This window comes from Anomaloglossus baeobatrachus, chromosome 3 (genome assembly GCF_048569485.1).
Source record: "Anomaloglossus baeobatrachus isolate aAnoBae1 chromosome 3, aAnoBae1.hap1, whole genome shotgun sequence".
NCBI classification, from domain to species: domain Eukaryota; kingdom Metazoa; phylum Chordata; class Amphibia; order Anura; family Aromobatidae; genus Anomaloglossus; species Anomaloglossus baeobatrachus.
The window spans coordinates 491,352,087-491,373,845 of NC_134355.1; the positions used below are offsets into that span (position 1 = coordinate 491,352,087).

Consider the following 21,759-nt stretch of genomic DNA (forward strand, 5'->3'; position numbering starts at 1 on the left):
ATGAAAAGAGATCAATGTGGGAACATCTGGTCTACAAATACATTTGGCAATATGACTCCTGGAAAGAGTATAATCAATATACAGAACTGCCAGGACAGCAGCAACAAAGGGTAAGTCAAAAATATACAATGAATATTATCTCTGGAATTATCCAACTGCTACAGGCAATATGTGACAAGTGTTAATTAATAACTAGAAAGGAAAGATAGCGCTTATGAGAAGCACCCGTGGAATGAATCTAAGGTTTAAATATAGAACTGCTCACCTTAGGAGGTTGTGCGCCCCCGCATAACCCCAGTAATATGTGTATAAATCCTCCAGTTGAGAGAACTTTCTCCACTGACATTACCGCTGGTGTGGTTGCTGAGTCCGGGCTTCGTATCGCTCTTGGCTCCTTGCATCCACTGGCACCTTGGATCTTGAAGCACCTGTGCGATCCTCCGTCCTCCGGTTAAGATGTTCTGATTAGACCTGGCAGGTCCTTTGCTCTAAGCAGCTCTTCCGAAATTCCCTTAGAGGGAGTAGGCATATAACAGGATGGATATTTCGGTCTGATAGAGCACTTCAATCCAGGTTCAGAGACTGAGGAAAATTCAACTATGACCGGCCGGTGATAGTTGAATTTTCCTCAGTCTCTGAACCTGGATTGGAGCGCTCTATCAGACCGAAATATCCATCCTGTTTTAAGTGTTAATTAATGTCATGCGGCAGCAGGTTGTGGTGAAGATGGGACATTAATAATATTCAGGGTCATGTATAAAATCAATTTAGGTAGATAATAGTTAAATAAAAAATTGTATCTATGTAACTTTTTGATCTTTCACACTTGACCATCAGTTTTCTGTTTGACTAATATGAAGCAGATATGTAAATCGTGTCAAAGCAAAATCTTATATTTAGTAATGTTATAGTGCCAACATCAAGGTAGACTGGCAGTATCGGGCAGAAGAGGAGGCGCCATGTGTGGGAAGATGTGATATATGCTCAGCAGTATTTTACTAATTTGAGTATCTTATTCAGTTAAGTATATTACTTGCATTTTGCGGCATTGAGTACATTTAATACCTACTGGTCGTACTTACTAGGTGTATTTGAGAATGTTATAGGTCGCTGCTGATCTTTATAACAATGGTATTACGTACCCCAGCGTACATAGTAAAAATGTGATGTTCTATGTGGAATCCAATTTTTTGGATGCACTGCTGACACAATCACATTTCTGACTCTCACACACCTTTAATAAACCAACATACAGTAATAGCTACATTTCGTTGTCGGGCGCCCACCTCCGTAACGTGCCTAAAAGCCAATATTTGAGCGCACGCAGAAATTGCAGCACGAAGAGAGGATTTTGACATGGAGCCCTACCACATGGCAAATAGATTTAGAGAAAAGGGTCATGAAGTTGGTTTTCTAGATGCAGTTTCCTGGGAAATTGGGGAGATTCTGTGGGACAGACTATTAGAATCTGGTTTTCGGGAAGGGGGAACAAAGATGAATATAGATTCTGAAGATTTGAATGTATCAATAATTTTTCAGCATACAACAAAAACCATAACTCAGCCATTGACAAGCAATCAGTGTGCGGACACAACATCCGGATATTTATGGCCAAGCACCTGCGGCGCAGGTTATTGGAACATCACAGATCTGCTTGAGGACACAACCAGAGCAATGTGCAAATGCTGAGAAAAAACAAGGGAAAAATTGTGAAAATATACCCTGCTGTAACTAAATAAAAGCATACTGCATATAAACATAAGGTACTTAATAAACACTGTTTTTGATCACATAAAGCATAAAGCCATCCCACCAACAACAAGGTGCACCCAGTTGGGATAGTACCTACACGCTCTAATATTAAAACATTACCATGGGTCTAAATTAGGCCTCAAGGTGACTAAGGGCTGAGAGTGACCGGGTTCCAACAGGACACACAGTCAGGTGATGCACAGAATGAAATGCACAGCCCACTAAGAGGCCATTGACAAGCAATCAGTGTGCGGACACAACAACCGTAAATTTATGGCCAAGCACCTGCGGCGCAGGTTATTGGAACATCACAGATCTGCTTGAGGATACAACCAGAGCAATGTGCAAATGCTGGTAAGACCATCTACAGCTCCGATATAACATCCCACCTTGGCCACTAATAACTTCCCTGAATGCAACGTGGATGACAAGTAAGTGCGATAACAGTGGAGATCTACTAGATCTGTAATCCATCGTCGAATGTGACAGAGTGTAGTGGGGATCACTGTGGTTACTGTGTAATCTATGTGCAGTCTGCAGGAATACATCAGGGCTAATCTTTTGGTTTCCCTTCTGTTTGTCTATTGAGACTTTAACATCCTCCACAAAGGGTAACCAGCAGCATTGACTGTATAGCCTACCACTAATTATTGACACCAACTAATGGGTGAACAAAACCTAAAAGGTACAGTCACACTAAGCAACATCGCTAGCAACATCGCTGCTGAGGCACAACTTGCTAGCGATGTTGCTGTGTGTGACATCTAGCAACAACCTGGCCCCTGCTGTGAGGTCGCTGGTTGTTGCTGAATTTCCTGGACCATTTTTTAGTTGTTGCTCTCCCGCTGTGAAGCACACATCGCTGTGTGTGTGACAGCGACAGAGCAACAACTAAATGTGCAGTGAGCAGGCTTCTGCGGACGCTGGTAACCAATGTAAATATTGGGTAACCAAGAAGCCCTTTCCTTGGTTACCCGATATTTACATTCGTTACCAGCGTCCGCCGCTCTCAGCTGTCAGTGCCGGCTCCCTGCTCTCTGCACACGTAGCTGGAGTACACATTGGGTAATTAACCCGATGTGTACTGTGGCTAGGAGTGCAGGGAACAGGGAGCCGCCACTGGCAGTGTGAGAGCGGCGGATGCTGGTAACGAAGGTAAATATCGGGTAACCAAGGGAAGGGCTTCTTGGTTACCCGATGTTTACCGTGGTTACCAGCGTCCGCAGAAGCCGTCTCCCTGCTGCCTGCACACGTAGCAGAGTACACATCGGGTAATTAACCCGATGTGTACTGTGGCTAGCTGTGCAGGGAGCCAGCGCTAAGCGGTGTGTGCTGGTAACCAAGGTAAATATCGTGTTGGTTACCCGATATTTACCTTAGTTACCAAGCGCAGCATGCTTCCACGTGTAGCGACGCTCCAGCGATCCCTGCCAGGTCAGGTTGCTGGTGGGATCGCTGGAGCGTCGCTTAGTGTGACATCTCACCAGAGACCTCCTTGCAACTTACCAGCGATCCCTATCAGGTTGTATCGTTGTTGGGATCGCTGGTAAGTTCTTTAATGTGACTGGCCCTTAACAGTGAAAATCGATCTAAGTGGATTAGCCAAATATTGTTCAAAAGATAACAGTAGCCACCATCCAGGGTTCTGTTTATCACTCTGATCTCCTATTATATTGTTACTGTAATTGTTTTATGAAATGCATTTTATGCATATTGGAGTAATTGAATTTTTATATTATTAAAATTGTTATAAAGGGAACTTTTCTATTAGCGCTGATTTTATATTTAATTTATAGGTTGCATTTGCTTGCAAATTAAGGGCCTTTTTTTCAAAATTCCAGTTGCAGTAGAAAGTAGTGGAAATTCGAGAGCTATCTCTATTTTTTACCATTCGCAATTTTTTAAATGTGTTCAAATTTCCTGGACTTAAGGGGGCTTTACACGCTACGACATCGCTAATGCGAACTCGTTGGGGTCACGGAATTGGTGACGCACATCCGGCCGCATTAGCGATGCCGTTACAAGTGACACCGATGAGCGATTTTGCATCGTTGCAAAAACGTGCAAACTCGCTCATCGGTGACATGGGGGTCCATTCTCAAAAATTGTTACTGCAGCAGTAACGAGGTTGTTCCTCGTTCCTGCGGCAGCACACATCGCTCCGTGTGACACCGCAGGAACGAGGAAGCTCTCCTTACCTGCCTCCCAGCCGCTATGCGGAAGGAAGGAGGTGGGCGGGATGTTACGTCCCGCTCATCTCCGCCCCTCCGCTGCTATTGGGCGGCCGCTCAGTGACGTCGCTGTGACGCCGCACGGACCGCCCCCTTAGAAAGGAGGCGGTTCGCCCGTCACAGCGACGTCGCCGGGCAGGTAAGTATGTGTGACGGGTCTGGGCGATGTTGTGCGGCACGGGCAGCAATTTGCCCATGTCGCGCAACAGATGGGGGCGGGTACCCACACTAGCGATATCGGGACCGATATCGCAGTGTGTTAAGCCCGCTTAAGAAGGTGTCCAGTGGTATCTGAGACAAAAGTATGAAGGCCAGTTCCCATTAGTCCTGTAAAGTTAGCCACACACCTTATGTTGAACAATCAATCAGCTGACAGTTACCAGTCATATGAAAAAGTTTGAGCACCCCTATTAATGTTAACCTTTTTTCTTTATAACAATTTGGGTTTTTGCAACAGCTATTTCAGTTTCATATATCTAATAACTGATGGACTGAGTAATATTTCTGGATTGAAACGAGGTTTATTGTACTAACAGAAAATGTGCAATCCGCATTTAAACAAAATTTGACCAGTGCAAAAGTATGGGCACCTCAACATAAAAGTGACATTAATATTTTGTAGATCTTCCTTTTGCAAAAATAACAGACTCTAGTCGCTTCCTGTAGCTTTTAATGAGTTCCTGGATCCTGGATGAAGGTATATTTGACCATTCCTGTTTACAAAACAATTCCAGTTCAGTTAAGTTTGATGGTCGCCAAGCATGGACAGCATGCTTCAAATCATCCCATAGATTTTCAATGATATTCAGGTCTGGGGACTGGGATGGCCATTCCAGAACATTGTAATTGTTCCTCTGCATGAATGCCTGAGTAGATTTGGAGCAGTGTTTTGGATCATTGTCTTGCTGAAATATCCATCCCCTGCGTAACTTCAACTTCGTCACTGATTCTTGCACATTATTGTCAAGAATCTGCTGATAAAGTTGAGAGTCGCATGGATTCAACTCTGTAACAAGATTCCCGGTGCCGGCACTGGCCACACAGCCCCAATGCATGATGGAACCTCCACTAAATTTTACTGTGGGTAGCAAGTGCTTTTCTTGGAATGCCATGTTTTTTTGCCTCCATGCATAACGCCTTTTTGTATGACCAAACAACCCAATCTTTGTTTCATCAGTCCACAGGACCTTCTTCCAAAATGTAACTGGCTTGTCCAAATGTGCTTTTGCATACCTCAGGCGACTCGGTTTGTGGTGTGCTTGCAGAAACGGCTTCTTTTGCATCACTCTCTCATACAGCTTCTCCTTGTGCAACGTGCACTGTATTGTTGATCGATGCACATTGACACCATCTGCAGCAAGAAGAAGCTACAGGTCTTTGGAGGTGGTCTGTGGATTGTCCTTGACTGTTCTCACCATTCTTATTCTCTGCCTTTCTGATATTTTTCTTGGCCTGCCACTTATGGGCTTAACAAGAACTGTACCTGTGTTCTTCCATTTCCTTACTATATTCCTCACAGTGGAAACTGACAGTTTAAATGTCTGAGACAACTTTTTGTATCCTTCCCCTGAACAACTATGTTGAATAATCTTTGTTTTCAGATCATTTGAGAGTTGTTTTGAGGAGCTCATGATGCCACTCTTCATAGGAGATTCATATAGGAGAACAACTTGCAAGTGGCCACCTTAAATACCTTTTCTCATGATTGGATACACCTGCCTATGAAGTTCAAAGCTCAATGAGGTTACAAAACCAATTTAGTGCTTTAGTAAGTCAGTAAAAAGTAGTTAGGAGTGTTCAAATCAAGAAATTGATAATAATTTTGCACCGGTCAAATTTTTTAAATGCGGATTGCACATTTTCTGTTAGTACAATAAACCTCATTTCAATCCAGAAATATTACCCAGTCCATCAGTTATTAGATATATGAAACTGAAATAGCTGTTGCAAAACCCCAAATTGTTATAAAGAAAAAAGGTTAACATTAATAGGGGTGCCCAAACCTTTTCATATGACACCCCCCCCCCCCCCATACACAGGAACACGGTGCTCAGCCAAGCGCTCCTGTGTTCTTCGAGAGAAACTTTGCAAAACACCTCTGGCAGCTGCTCATCTCACTGAACAAGAATCAGAATTTGGATAGAAGTGATCATCTATTTGTCATGATCTTCAAACCAATTCTAAATAGATGTTTGTGTGGCAGGATATATTTCCCATTAAAGAATGTTGCCCTAAAGGAACTCCATTATCCTGAGTGGATGTTCTTCATCTGCAACAATGTTTATGTTCAGTGGTTGTGTGTCAAAGTAAAATCCACATGAATGCCGTGACCTGAAGATGTCAAGTAGAATCTTTTTCAGGGTAATCCGCTGCAGGGTTGTCTTCATACCATAGTGCATCCTGGTTCTTTCTCTTTTATAGGCAAGCAATGCCCATGCACACATTCGTGCAAACAGTGGCATGGTACAGTGCGGATGCTTGCATATCCACTTTAGTTGATTTCAGCAGTGGATAGGAATCTGCATGGGTGCATAAAAAATTATCCATTTTTGAAAGCTGATGCCATGGAGTGTTGACAAGTTGGGGTCTCAAAATGTTTCCTTCTTGGGGTGTAGCAACTGGTTTGTTGTTTGGAAAATGGAGAAGCAGTGACTTCATCCCTCTTGATTCCCATCTCCAGATTAACTGAGCTTTCCACCTCCACCTTGGCTGTACTGCCTGTACTCCTACCAGCAGGGCTAGTAAAGCCACTAACATAGCCAGGTGTTTGGATTATGTCCTTCATCTCATCCTCCCTCATCTCATCCAAGTACAAATGCAGACTGTTCATCTTATCCGATAAATCAAGTGGAAAAAGTTGCTGTTGTGAAAGATCTTCTTTAGCTCCCAAGGTACTGTGGCTTAAGAGACAGAAAAGATGGAGGTGTTATTGATGACTCTGAAAGTCTGCAATGTAAAAGCTTAACTGTTATGTAGGTGGAAGAGGCACACTGTCCAGAAAACTGATTTAACCCCTTAACGACCGCAGTCGGGAGGGATCTGCGCACATATCAGCTGATTTATACAGCGATCCGCCTGTACCTGTTTTCCCCTTAAATGTCACTGTGAAACTGTCACAGTGGCATTATAATAGCGGTCACGGTGTTCTGTTTACTCACCGCCTGACACCAGATGTCACGTGACATGATCATGTCGATCCGATGGTTGTCATGGTAGCAGAGTGTCATGTGATGACTCCTGTAACTCACATGACTCACTTCCTGTCTCACATGGCCGAGAGCTGTGTGAGATAGGAGATGAGCATATCTGGTGTTCACAGCTGTGTAGTTGTGATCAGCAGATATGGAAGGGCGATCAGATTGCAGATTCTTCTGACCCTAGGGCAGTGATGGCAAACCTATGGCACGCATGCCAGACTGGGCACTCAGAGCCCTTTTTGCTGGCACGCGCGCTGTCGCCACATTCAGCCACTTTGCACTGTCGGTGTGGTCGCGCCGACAGTGCAAAGTGGTGTTGGAGCAGCGGAGACATTTCTCCTCCTTCTGACATGCCTCCTCTCCTGAGCTGCAGGCCTGTTGCCTAGGAGACGGAGTAGCATCAGTAGGCGGCGCCAGTGTCTTGTTGCCGCGCGGGAACTGAACTGACTGAGGACGCAGTGATAGAGCGGCTGCTGCAAGGTGAGTTTTTTTTATTTTTTTTTTTATTTTTAAGCTGTGTGCGGCTGTGCTAAGGTGTGGGGGACAGAGCCAGCATGGGGCAAACATGGAGCGCACGGGTGAAACATGGGGAGCACGGGGAAAACGTGGGAGCAAGGGGGAAACATGGGAGCACGGGGGACAGAGCCAGCATGGGGGAAACATGGGAGCACGGGGGAAACATGGGAGCACGGGGGAAACATGGGGAGCACGGGGGAAACATGGGGAGCACGGGGGAAACATGGGGAGCACGGGGGAAACATGGGGAGCACGGGGGACAGAGCCAGCACGGGGCAAACATGGAGCGCATGGGGGAAACATGGGGAGCACCGGGGAAACATGGGGAGCACAGGGGACAGAGCCAGCATGGGGGAAACATGGGGAGCACGGGGGAAACATGGGAGCGCGGGGCAAACATACAGAGCACGGGGCAAATATACAGAGCATGGGGCAAACAAACAGAGCACGGGGCAAACATACAGAGCACGGGGCAAACATACAGAGCACGGGGGCAAACATACAGAGCACGGGGGCAAACATACAGAGCACGGGGGCAACCATACAGAGCACGAGGGCAAACAGAGCATGGGGCAAACAAACAGAGCACGGGGCAAACAAACAGAGCACGGGGCAAACAAACAGAGCACGGGGCAAACAAACAGAGCACGGGGGCAAGCAAACAGAGCGCAGGGCAAGCAAACAGAGCACAGGGCAAGCAAACAGAGCACGGGGCAAGCAAACAGAGTGCGGGGCAAGCAAACAGAGCGCGGGGCAAACAGAGCACGGGGCATACATGGCTGCAAGGATGGGGAAACATGCAAAGATGGAGAGAAACGTGCAAAGATGGGGGAAATGTTCAAGGATGGGGTAAACATGGCTGCAAGGATGGGGAGAAACATGACTGCAAGGATGGGGGAAACATGACTGCAAGGATGGGGGAAACATGACTGCAAGGATGGGGGAAACATGACTGCAAGGATGGGGGAAACATGACTGCAAGGATGGGGGAAACATGACTGCAAGCATGGGGGAAACATGACTGCAAGCATGGGGGGAAACATGGCTGCAAGGATGGGGGGAAACATGGCTGCAAGGATGGGGGAATACATGGCTGCAAGGATGGGGGGATACATGGCGGCAAGGATGGGGGGAAACATGGCTGCAAGGATGGGGAGAAACATGACTGCAAGGATAGGGGGAAACATGACTGCAAGGATGGGGGGGAAACATGGCTGCAAGGATGGGGGGAAACATGCCAGGATGGGGTACATTTAGCAGGAAGGGGAACATGCCAGTAGGGGGTACATTTACCAGGATGGGGGATACATTTACCAGGATGGGGGGAAACATGAAAGGATGGGGGGAAATATGCCAGGATGGGGGTACATGAACATGCCAGGATGAGGACAAATGCCAGGATGGGGAACCTTTAGCAGGAAAGGGCACATTTACCAGGATAAGGGAATGTAGGAAATATATATCTGGATGGGGGACATGTTTACCACGAAGTGGCCAGGAAGGGGGACAGAACTACACAATGAAGGGGAGAGGAGCAACTCACACGTCTTTATGGGATTTCAGGATGTTCACACTTTGAAATATAGATGTGGATTATAGGGCTACATCTGATTGCATTCTAGGCTAAAATCTCTGTCTAATATGCTGCAATTTTTTTCCAGAGGGATCAATCCAACTGCTGTGTCTGGAAAGGGCTCAGCTTTCATGTGTGGTAAGCACGAATGAGCGTGATGCCCCCTGCTGAAGAGAAGAGAAGACGGCAAAGGTAAGGTTACAATCAATTATTTACATAATAGGATTGGTTGGCACTTCGGAAAAAAATGGGTTTAGGGCTACAGTTTGGGCACTCGGCCTGTAAAAGGTTCGCCATGACTGCCCTAGGGGGACTAGTAAAATAAAAAAAAGAAAAAAGTAAAAAAAACGTTTTGAAAAATTAAAAAAAAAAAAAAAAAAAAAAACTAAAAAGTTCAAATCATCCCCTTTTCACCCCATTGAAAATTGAAGACTTAAAAAATACAAAATATACACACATATAACCATGTTCAGAAATGCCCGATATATCAAAATATAAAATATATTAATCTGATTGGTAAACGGCATAGCAGCGAAAAAATTCCAAACGACAAAATGTAGCATCTGGGCAAAAATGGTACAGTTAAAAACAGCTTGGGATGCAAGAACTAAGCCATAACTGAGCCATAGATCCCGAAAAATGAGAACGCTACAGCACAAAATGTGCGCCACTTTTTTTGGACCAACTTCTGATTTTTTTAACCCCCTTAGATGAAAGTAAACCTACTCATGTTTAGTGTCTACAAACTCGCACCAACCACAGGCATCACACACACATCAGTTTTACCATATAGTAAACACAGTAAATAAAATATCTCAAACAATTGTGCAATTGCACTTTTTTTGCTATTTTTCTGCATTTTGATTTTTTTTGCCGTTTTCCAGTACACTATATGGTAAAACTTATGATTACACGTAAAAGTACAAATCGTTACGCAAAAAACGAGTCTTTGCATGCTTATATTGACGGAGAAATAAAAACGTTATGGCTCTTGGAAGAAGGGTGCGAAAAAAAAAATGGAAAGTGCAAAATCGGCTGGTCATGAAGGGGTTAAACTGGTGGTGTCACTGTCAGATGAATGATGTGCAAATATTCCATTCTATTCCTGCCCACTAAAGCGCTTGCCAGAGGCAAAGGAGACCAATCGTTACCTGCGTTTGGTAACACTACTGCCTAGACAACTGGTATCGGTGATGAGGGTGGTGCTGCTGCTTCAGCTCACACATTCTTAGCTGTGGTATGTTTTTTTTCATATTACACCATCCATTGCCACTTTTCCTTTTCCCATACATGTTTTATTACACTAAACTTCATATTTGTCATTGTGTTCAACCACAATATCTCCATTGGCAGTAGGGACTAAACAAGAAATGCTAAATACTCATCCAAACACCAGGAGTGGCATGATGCAACATTGTTATGTCTGCAAATAAATGGTAATTTGTGACACGCACAGTCTGTGAGGTAGACAGTCACAGTTTAATCACAACATATATAATGTCAAACTACGCAACATATACTATAATACAGATTTCAGTACCTACTCATGACAAGAGTAAGGTGTTTTTGTAGTTGGTCTCCATTTAAACCATCATGCACAAGCCACTTTCTTTAAAGCTGGAGTCACACTGGCGTATGGCATCCGATGCGAGAGCATCGGATGCGATTTGCTAATGAACCTCAGCTCAGGAGGTTCGTGAGCCAAGTGTCATGTGACTGTGAACCGATCTTGCAATCGGGTCACAGCTGTGAAGCTAAGGACGGGCACTGCAGAGGAGAGGGAGGGGTTAATCCCCCATCTTCTCTATTGTCAGCCTGTGCGTATATCTCACTGCACTGGGATAATATCCGAGTGAAGTCCGATGTTTCTCACGCACCCATTCACTTGTATGGGTGCGAGTGATACGGCTCTCACAGAAAATCGCAGCATGTTGCAACATTTCTCGAATCCAGAATCTGGATGCAAGAAGAGCTGACCAACTGCTCTCCGTCATTGACTAACATTGGTCAGAGTGTAATGCGAGATTTTCTCGCATTGCACTCGTCCGTTTTTCACGCTCATTTGAGCGTACCCTAATAGGGGAATACATGTCTTGTTAATTTTATCTTGAAATTTTAACAGCTATTTCCCCCTTCTTAAAGAAGACTAAACAAGAAACACTCAGCACAGTAGCTTATGACATGCACATTTTCTGTCAGACACTGAGTTTAATTTTTTTTTTGCTTTTGGAAATAATATATTGTTGGCTTGCTACTTGTGTCTGCATGAAGAATGAAAACAAATGTATATTTGAAATGCAGCAGCTGCCAGATACACTAAATCACTATGTAATCAATCACTGGCACTGCTGATGCAAGCTCTTCTTTTTTCCTCCTCCTATCAATTGAATCTATGTATTACACTGTTCTATATATTTTCAAACGTTGTCAGGTTCAGATATGAAATGAGCCATTTCTTAATGGTTTTGATCTCCTGAATTCAAATCTGACAATGAAAATGTTTAGTTGGCGCTTTTTTTCTATGATATCAAAGAGTTTTCCTCTTACTTCTACATATAATTATTGCACAAAAGTTGAATGACTTTGAAACATTATTATTTTTTATAAATATAAAGATGCAGAATATTTTATGCCAAATTTCTGCTTTTATTTAGAGGAAACTTACCACCATTTCAAATAACTAAAAACATTTCTAAATACTACTTCTAATTATAAACAGTTACAGAAATTGCACTACAAAACCTGGTCCTCATTCAATGACAACTCTTTTTTGCTTCTCTTTTGTGCTCCTCCATCAAATCACCTCTTACAATTGTACAACAGTAATCTGCAAGCATTAATGGATTCCATTTTCCTTGATATCTTTTCTCCATAGCTGCAAAGTCTTGGTGAAATGTCTCACCATGCTCGTTGCTCACTGCTTCGAAGTTTGGTGGAAAAAGTCTAGGAGTGATTGTAAGGGGCACTTTGCACACTACGACATCGCAGCTGCGATGTCGGTGGGGTCAAATCGAAAGTGATGCCCATCCGGCGTTGCAGTGGATATCGTAGTGTGTAAATCCTTTTGGATACGATTAACGAGCGCAAAAGCGTTGTTATTGTATCATCGGTGTAGGGTCCGGCATTTCCATGAATTGGGAAATACCGATGTTACGATGTTGTTCTTCGTTCCTGCGGCAGCACACATCGCTGTATGTGAAGCCGCAGGAGCGAGGAACATCTCCTACCTGCATCCTGCGGCTCACGCCGGCTATGCGGAAGGAAGGAGGTGGGCGGGATGTTTACGTCCCGCTCATCTCCGCCCCTCCGCTTCTATTGGCCGCCTGCCGTGTGACATCGCTATGACGCCGCACGACCCGCAGGGCAGGTGAGTGCATGTGAAGCTGCCGTAGCGATAATGTTCGCTACGGCAGCTATCACCATGATATTGCAACTGCGATGGGGGCGGGGACTATCGCGCACGGCATCGCAGCATCGGCTTGCGATGTCGTAGTGTGCAAAGTGCCCCTAAGAAATTAATGCTTAAGGAAATGTTACAATCAAGATCCTTACATGTTTTGAGGAGGTTTTCCACCAACTCTTCATAGTTATCTGCTCTTGAGTGTCCCTAAAAATTAGTTACCACTAATGTGAATGCTACCTATGCAGCCTTTTCCTTGCCCTGAAACAAAAAAACTCTTCATGTTCAAGAAACGTACAAATCTGAGGTCCAATAAAGATTCCCTCCTTAATCTTTGCTTCACTTAATCTTGGAAATGTATCAATGAGATACTTGAATGCTTTTGCATTTTTATCCATTTATCTTTTCAAAGTTCTTCATTAGGCCCGACTTGCTATGCAATGGTAGTAGCAAAATGTTGTGGGTCAAGAAGTGTTTGATGCTGGACACTTTTAATCCCTGGCTGAGGTGAATGTCAGAGAGGCTAGTTTCTTTTATTGTAGTAATATTCACTTGCATGACTATCCCACTCACACAGAAAGTAGCAGTAATTTGTGTATCCACCCTGGAGACCAAGTAAGGGGACAACCACCTTAAAGTCATCACAAAGGGGCCACAAATGTGGGTCATAGTTCAGGCCCGGTTACGTGGACTGTTCAAGTAACAACGGGAGAGACGCGGTTCACGGCCGAGGCGTACCTCGATTCCGGGGCAGCAGGCAATTTCATCCAGCAGGCCACGGTGGACAAGTACCAGGTGCCTGTTACTCCATTCGACAAACCCCTAGTGATTGCCTCTGTAGATGGGAGACCCCTCTCTGACACCATCTCGTGGATCACCAAGCCGGTGGAACTGCGTATCGGTGCCCTGCACACCGAGAACATCGGTTCTCTATGTCCTCCCACACATGTCTCATCAAATCTTGCTGGGACTCCCCTGGTTACGGACACACGAACCCTCAGTCAGCTGGGGTACTGGTGAAATCACCCGATGGGGCTCCTCTTGCCACGAGAACTGTCTGAAGACTATTCAACCCATCCGACGACCTCCGGTTCCAGAGTCCCTACCGGGACTGCCCTCGGCCTATTGGTCCTTCGCTGACGTCTTTGATAAAAAGGAGTCAGAGGTACTGCCGCCACATCGTCCTTACGATTGTGCCATCGACCTGCTCCCGGGAACTACACCACCTCGAGGACGGATATATCCGCTGTCTCCTGCCGAAACAAGGGTCATGTCTACCTACATCGCAGAGAACCTGGCAAGGGGATTCATTCGGAGATCCTCCTCTCCTGCTGGAGCAGGCTTCTTCTTCGTTAAGAAGAAAGAGGGCGACCTACGCCCATGCATTGACTACCGGGGATTGAACCAAATCCCCGTGAAACATAAATACCCCCTGCTGCTCATCCCCGAATTGTTTGGCTTAGAGGAGCTCGTGTGTTTACCAAGTTGGATCTTCGGGGTGCCTACAACCTGGTCCGCATCCACTCTGGGGACGAATGGAAGACCGCGTTCAATACTCGCGATGGGCACTATGAATACTGTGTGATGCCCTTCGGCCTGTGTAACGCATCAGCAGTCTTTCAGGAATTGGTGAACGACGTGTTCCGGGACCTTCTCTACATCTGTGTGGTGGTGTATCTTGATGACATCCTGGTCTTTTCTCTGGACCTCCAGACCCACAGAGAGAACGTGCAGCTGGTACTACAAAGACTGAGGGAAAATCGTCTGTACGCCAAGTACGAGAAGTGTGTCTTCGAGCAGTCTTCTCTTCCCTTCCTGGGTTACGTAATCTCCGATACCGGCCTGCAGATGGATCCGGAGAAGATCTCTTCCATTCTCAACTGGCCCCCTCCTTCTGGACTGAAGGCAATCCAACGCTTTCTGGGATTCGCAAACTATTACCGTCAGTTCATCCCTCACTTCTCGGCTCTGACTGCACCTCTCTCCGCCTTGACCAAGAAGGGGGCTAATCCAAAGGACTGGTCACCTGCGGCCGACGCCGCGTTTGGCTCTCTGAAGCGGGCATTTGCTTCCTCCCCTGTGCTCCACCGTCCGGAGTTAAACCGACAGTTCACTTTGGAGGTGGATTCCTCCTCCTCGGGAGCCGGAGCAGTGCTCATGCAAAAGTCCTCCTCCGGGAAAATGGTGACTTGCGGTTTCTTCTCCAAGAGCTTCTCAGCGCCTGAACGCAACTACACCATCGGTGACCGAGAGCTATTGGCAGTCAAACTGGCTCTGGAGGAATGGCGCTACCTTCTGGAGGGAGCAGTGTACCCCGTGATCATTTACACGGACCACAAGAACCTGGAATACCTGCGGTCCGCTCAGCGACTGAACCCACGGCAAGCCAGGTGGTCCTTGTTCTTTGCCAGGTTCGATTTCCAGCTCCATTTCCGACCTGCGGACAAGAATGTACGCGCAGATGCCTTGTCCAGGTCATTCATGCCCATGGAGCAGGAGGAGGAGACATCCCAGCCCATCATCTGCCCTAGTAAAATCATTCCGGTGGCCCCTGTCACCCTGGCCCAGATACCGCCCGGGAAGACCTATGTCTCTGAGACTGACAGGCAAAAAGTGTTGCACTGGGGCCATGCCTCGAAAACAGCCGGCCATGCTGGTCAGAAGAGAACATGGAGTACGATTGTACGTCATTACTGGTGGCCATCCCTTCGCACGGACGTCGCTTCTTTTGTCTCAGCCTGCTCCTCTTGTGCCAGGAACAAGACGCCCAAACATCTGCCATATGGCCGTCTTCTGCCTCTGCCTATACCCTCTGTTCCGTGGCAACACATTGCAATGGACTTTATTACGGACTTGCCCCTGTCCTCCGGACACACACACAGTCATATGGGTCGTGGTGGATCGGTTCTCCAAAATGGCTCATTTCGTCCCTATGGCTGGACTGCCCTCAGCCCAGGAACTCGCTGACGCCTACATACAGCACATCTTCCGGTTGCATGGCTTTCCATCACACATTGTGTCCGACAGAGGAACTCAGTTCACCTCCCGCTTCTGGAGGGCCCTCTGCAAACATCTGGGAGTGACTCTGGACTTTTCTTCAGCCTACCATCCTCAGTCGAATGGCCAAGTGGAACGAGTCAATCAGATCTTGACCTCCTTCTTACGTCACTACGTCAACGCCCATCATGACGACTGGTCCATGCTTCTTCCTTGGGCTGAATTCTCCCATAACCACCACGTCAGTGAGTCCTCCTCCAGCTCTCCCTTCCATGTCGTTTACGGACTTCAGCCTTCCGTCCCATTACCTGTATCCTCTTCCTCGGCTGTCCCTGCTGCTGATGTTGTAGCCCGTGACTTTGCAACAATTTGGGACTCTGTCAAGGCGTCCCTTGGACGTGCTTCCCTGCGGATGAAGAGACACGCAGACAAGAGGCGTCTGGATCCTCCGTGTTTCTCTCCAGGAGATCTCGTCTGGCTTGCTTCCAAGTACGTCCGCTTGAAGCTACCATCCTACAAGCTGGGTCCTCGCTACATCGGGCCGTTTAAAGTCCTCTGCAGAATAAATGAGGTCTCCTACAAGCTGCAGCTCCCGGCCACGATGAGGATACCCAACTCCTTCCACGTCTCCCTGCTCAAGCCGGTTGTCCTTGGTCCCTTCTCCGCTGCTGCCAGTTCGGCTCCTTCTCCTATTGCTGATGATGACATCTATGCGGTAAGGGATATTGTGGCCATGAAAACTGTACGGGGCCGACAGTTCTTCCTGGTGGACTGGGCAGGGTATGGTCCTGAGGATAGGTCCTGGGAACCCCGGGAGAATGTGGGTACTCCCCTGATACGTGCCTTCCTGTTCCGGTTGCGGGGAGGGGGGCGTGGGGGGGGGGGTACTGTCACGCTCTCCGGGTCCCCTGCTCTGCTCCCCGGCTCACCTGCCACACTCCCCGGCTTCCCTGCTTCACTCCCCGGCTCCTCTGTCAGGCGTCCCCCGCTCCACGGTCTCCAGCCTCCATCGCCTGCGGTCCCCAGGCGGCCCGGTCCCCGCTCCCGGCGCCCGTCGGCTACTCAGCCCCAGCCCGGCTCTCCTGCTTCCTGCTCACCGCTCCCTGCCCTGGCTTCTGGCACCCGGGCCTCGCGCATGCGCATTAGGGCGCGCGCGCGGTCATTGACCCTCTCTTAAAGGGCCAGCGTCCACTGACAGGAAATTGAACACACAGGTACAGGGTATAAAGGGGTTTAATGTCCAAGTGGGCGGGGCCTGTTCTTCGTGTTTCCTAAGCTAGGAGTGAGGTCTCCTTGTGTCTCTGTGATATACTTACCTATCTCTCTTCTAGAGCCGCTCCTGCCTCGCCATCCGGTCCTGCCGATTCCCGAACCCCGAACGCTGACTATCTGCCATCCCGTCAGTCCATACCATCTCTGATCCCTGTGGTGACCCGTCCTCTCGCTCCATCGGTTCCGGACTCTGCCTGACAACATCTCGGCCTCCGAACCTGAGCTCCGTCACCCGGACTACCATCAGTGACTCCGTGGTCCCAGGGACTTCTCCATTCCACTCTTTTGCACGGACTGTCCTGCTACCCGTAGTGCTCCGGCTACCGGACCCCTTGCCTTCATTAAGGTGTTCGGCCCAGTGGATCCACCTCCTGGGTCTGCCCGTCCACCTGGCCCTAACAACTGCTATAGCCTGTAACGTAAGCCCTCAGCCTCACTATTGGGCAGATCCAAATCTCTAACAAGATCACTCAGTTCACTTTGTGTTATAAGGTGTGGTACAGTTGAAGTTGCTGGCAGAAAGTCTGGGTCAAGAGAGGAAGATGCTTCATAACGCCAAGTGCCCTCTTCTTCCATACTTGAATCAACTGAAAATGTTTATGGTGAATTTGAAAGTGGAAGTTCTTCTTTACATGATACTTAGCAGTATTGCAGATGGAATGTTTGGATACTGTAAAGTCCACTTCTTCTTTCTTGAAACTCCTTTCCAAATGGTGGCACCATGCAGAAATAGCAATTGATAGTGTGATTGGCTGGATCTCTCCAGATCATTGGGACTGCAAAAGGCATATTTCTTCTTCCCATGAAACCAATAGGTAAGATGTGATGAACATTTATGGCAGCATATGTGTGTAACCCAACTTTTGTCCAAAGTTGTTATTCTGCAGCTAAATTTCAGGTTGAAGGCTTTCCTTATCATGGTAGTCAGATTGCGTCTTGGTGATGCAAAAGTGATTTCTCCGCATATGTAGCAAAAACTATCTGCTTTCTTAATGCAAGAATGAGGCATATCTGAAAAAAACAAATACATTTCAATGTGCTAAGATACTAAGCTAATAAATCCTAAAACTGTATGTGCATGAGTGAGCAATGGAGGTCACGTTCCTGCCACTAAAGACACTGAATGTGTCAATGTAATGTCATTTCATGCAGTGTGAATAATGTCTTGTCTTTTGCAAATATTGTGATATATGAATTGTAATTTAAAAATATATAATATTGTAATGTGATATTTTCATGTGTAATCTAAAGTATAATGCATAGTGTGTGTTGAGATAGAGTAATATATAATGTAGGATATGATAATGTAAGGTATAGTGTTCATATAATGTGTAAAGTAATGTAATGCATAGCAGTGTTGAAAGAGAGGGGTCAGCTGACAGCGAAAAGAAGGTTGATTCTGGAAGGAGTTAGTGAAGGTCTACTGAGCAAATGTGACAGACATACAGTCAGTCAGTCGTGAAGGTCGCATACAGTGGGTGCTTTGTGGAAATGGAGCAAAGGAGACAGGAGGGAAGATAGCGTGATCCTCAATAGAAGCCAGGGGATGCATTCCTTACATTTAGGCCCCTTAACCATTAAGGTACTGAGTATTTTACTGGTGCAGGATCTACTGACCAGACCTTTTAACTGTCAAGGTACCGGCTAACTTCAACTGGCGTTTGGCATATTCAGCTAACCTAGTGGTTCAACCAACCTAGTAGTTTTCCAATAGACGGGTGGGTGTCCATGACTTTAGTTCGGTCAATTTGGGTCCCTTGTAGACTAGACATGGGACTGAACGAAGGGAAGTTGACTGTAACGGTGTAGACTGTAAAGCTAGACTAGGTTGCACTGAAACTCACCGGCCCAATTAGATGAGACGTCTATTAATGCTAAGTGAAAATGTAACATTCTGGAAGATATGTGCCCACTATCTGGAGTGTACAATTGTGATAGACAATTTTATTATTATTATTATTATTAATTATTATAGCGCCATCAATTCCATGCCGTCAATGAACCATCTAGGTAAGAGTTGTAATTTAAAGTGAACAGTTGATCTCCTTGTGCGTGTTAGTCCTAGCTAGCTGACACCAGTGGCAGTATGAGGCATGCAGGAGTTGCCAGTCCACAAGACTGAAGTCCACACACCCTGCCAGGGCTGGGTAATTCATGTAGAATGCTGAGGCATCTAGAGTAAGTTTCTCGCCCTTAACTACAGCCGCGCACCACTCTACATTTGGTGTAGTCGGCAGGATCAAGCCTTGCTGATGGAACATCTGAGTGTTGCAGGGAAGCCATGAGCTACATTGAAGATGAGGACTATGGTGAGGTTGAAAATTGCTCTAAACATCGACTCCAAGATGGCGGATGGTGGCACAGTTCTATAAGACCCCGGACGGCAACAGAGTGGAAGGGTCTGAACATCTGGCCAGCCCTTGAGAAGCTATACCCAGTGACAGAAGTGCCATGCCTAGAGATGGAAGTTATCAATTACCGGTGTACGCCCTCAATGGACAAAATGGAAGGAGAAGGCCAGCCCACGGCAGTGTCACAGCACATAACAAACGGAGGCTTGGAATAAATGGGAGGCTCAGCCGGAGGATACTCCACTATGTCTGAGGTACAGCCAAACTAATTGGCTAGGGAGGAGGATGTTGCCATTTAGGCAATGAAAGGAGTAGGGGCAAGAATGGTGGCCTAGAAATCCTGGTTGCAACTCACTGGATTATGGTATGGCATACCCACTCAGGGAGGACCAGGTTGCTGTAAGTGGCAGCGATTCATTGCCTTAGTGGAAGAAGGGATGCAACATGGCAGCTTGGTGGAGAATGTCATCCATGTAGAGTTATGAGGGCCTGGTTGTCTTTAGAAAGTCTGCACGGATTTGTGCTCATCCCACTGAATACCAGTACTCCTTCCTCATGAGCAAGACACTACACAGACAAAACAGGGTGAAGGTATCCCACTTCGGTAAGACTTTATTGGGTTCCCAACAGTCAATAGCATATAGTACTTTCTCAGCAAGAACACAAGATGCTTCAAACAACAGAGTCTCACCCTACCTCTGGCCCATCAGGGATTACAATCTTCATGACTTTGGGAAATCCAGGACCAACTATGCCAGCAAACAGCACTCTGCTTTTGGTGGGCACCCACTGAGAAGAAATAGGGTCAAACTTAGGAAACTGACCGAGCATAGCACAGTATGTGTAGCCGAGCGAATTATTATTGGGTTCTCAAAGCCAATTTATGGGCTCAGTGTTTGGCAGTGGAGCAGTTCTGTAACCCTCTAGCTGGATCCATGTACTCTAGGCTGAAGTCCTGTAGAATGACACTGGTGACAGGAGCTCAGTTTCCATTTCAGGGTATTGTGTTTTACAGGAGTGGTGGAATATGGCAGTTCCCTCTTTGGTCCCTAGTTTAATCTGACTGCACAATTGTCCTCTGAATAATGTAGTCTAAAGGCCCAGTCACACTAAACAACTTACCAACGATCCCAACAATGATACAACCTGATAGGGATTGCTGGTAAGTTGCTAGGAGGTCGCTGGTGAGATGTCACACTAAGCGACGCTCCAGCGATCCCACCAGCAACCTGACCTGGCAGGGATCTCTACACGTGGAAGCATGCTGTGCTTGGTAACTAAGGTAAATATCGGGTAACCAACCCGATATTTACCTTGGTTACCAGCGCACACCGCTTAGCGCTGGCTCCCTGCACACCTAGCAACAGTACACATCGGGTTATTTACCCGATGTGTACTCTGTTACGTGTGCAGGCAGCAGGGAGCCGGCTTCTGCGGACGCTGGTAACCACGGTAAATATTGGGTACCAAAGAAGCCCTTCCCTTGGTCACCCGATATTTACCTTCGTTACCAGCGTCCGCCGCTCTCACACTGCCAGTGCCGGCTCCCTGTTCCCTGCACACATAGCCACAGTACACATCGGGTTAATTACCCGATGTGTACTCCGGCTACGGGTGCAGAGAGCAGAAAGCCGGTACTGACAGCGTGAGAGCGGCGGGCGCTGGTAACGAAGGTAAATATCGGGTAACCAAGGGAAGGGCTTCTTGGTTACCCGATGTTTACCGTGGTTACCAGCGTCCGCAGAAGCCGGCTCCTGCTGCCTGCACATTTAGTTGTTGCTCTGTCGCTGTCACACACAGCGATGTGTGCTTCACAGCGGGAGAGCAACAACTAAAAAATGGTCCAGGACATTCAGCAACAACCAACGACCTCACAGCAGGGGCCAGGTTGTTGCTGGATGTCACACTAAGCAACATTGCTAGCAAGTTGTGCCTCAGCAGCGATGTTGCTAGCGATGTTGCTAGCGATGTTGCTTAGTGTGACGGTACCTTTAGGAGTCTGAGGTAATCCACAATTAGCAGGCTTTCCACAAATTAGCAAACAAAAGGGGTCTCTAGACAGTTTAGCATGAAACATTTGCTAATGTCTCTTGATTTACCGAACAAAGAAACAATACATCTGGCATAATTAAGAACAGTTCAACCCTAAACAAGTAGCCAGATTAAAGTTGAGTCATCACAGTCTGGTCCCCTAAACCCATGACCAAAGAAAAGGGCTACATCTCAGCAAGACATCCAGCTCATGGGTAGGCCAAACAGCTCAAAGCCCTAATGGCCAAGAGCTTGGTGGATCCTCCGTCAGCCCTACCAACTGTCCCACCCCCTGCTTATACTCCACATCCATTGGGGCCCACTGTCCCAAAGAACATACTTGATTCCGGAGAAAAACGTCCAAGCATAGAGACCGGATAGATAGTGGGAGTCATAAGGGACAAGAAGGGAAGGAAAGTGTGGGTGTTGCACCACATCG

The 21,759-nt window shown here is 46.8% G+C and overlaps 1 protein-coding gene across 1 annotated transcript in view; it reads left to right on the plus strand.

Annotated features, from left to right (window-relative positions):
* LOC142295460 (transient receptor potential cation channel subfamily V member 6-like) overlaps window positions 1–21,759 on the plus strand; it is a 137,485-nt gene continuing 115,726 nt past the window's right edge. The window contains exon 1 of the mRNA XM_075338560.1: window positions 1–110. Coding sequence (XP_075194675.1) covers window positions 1–110 — 110 coding nt within the window. The remainder of the gene's footprint in view (window positions 111–21,759) is intronic.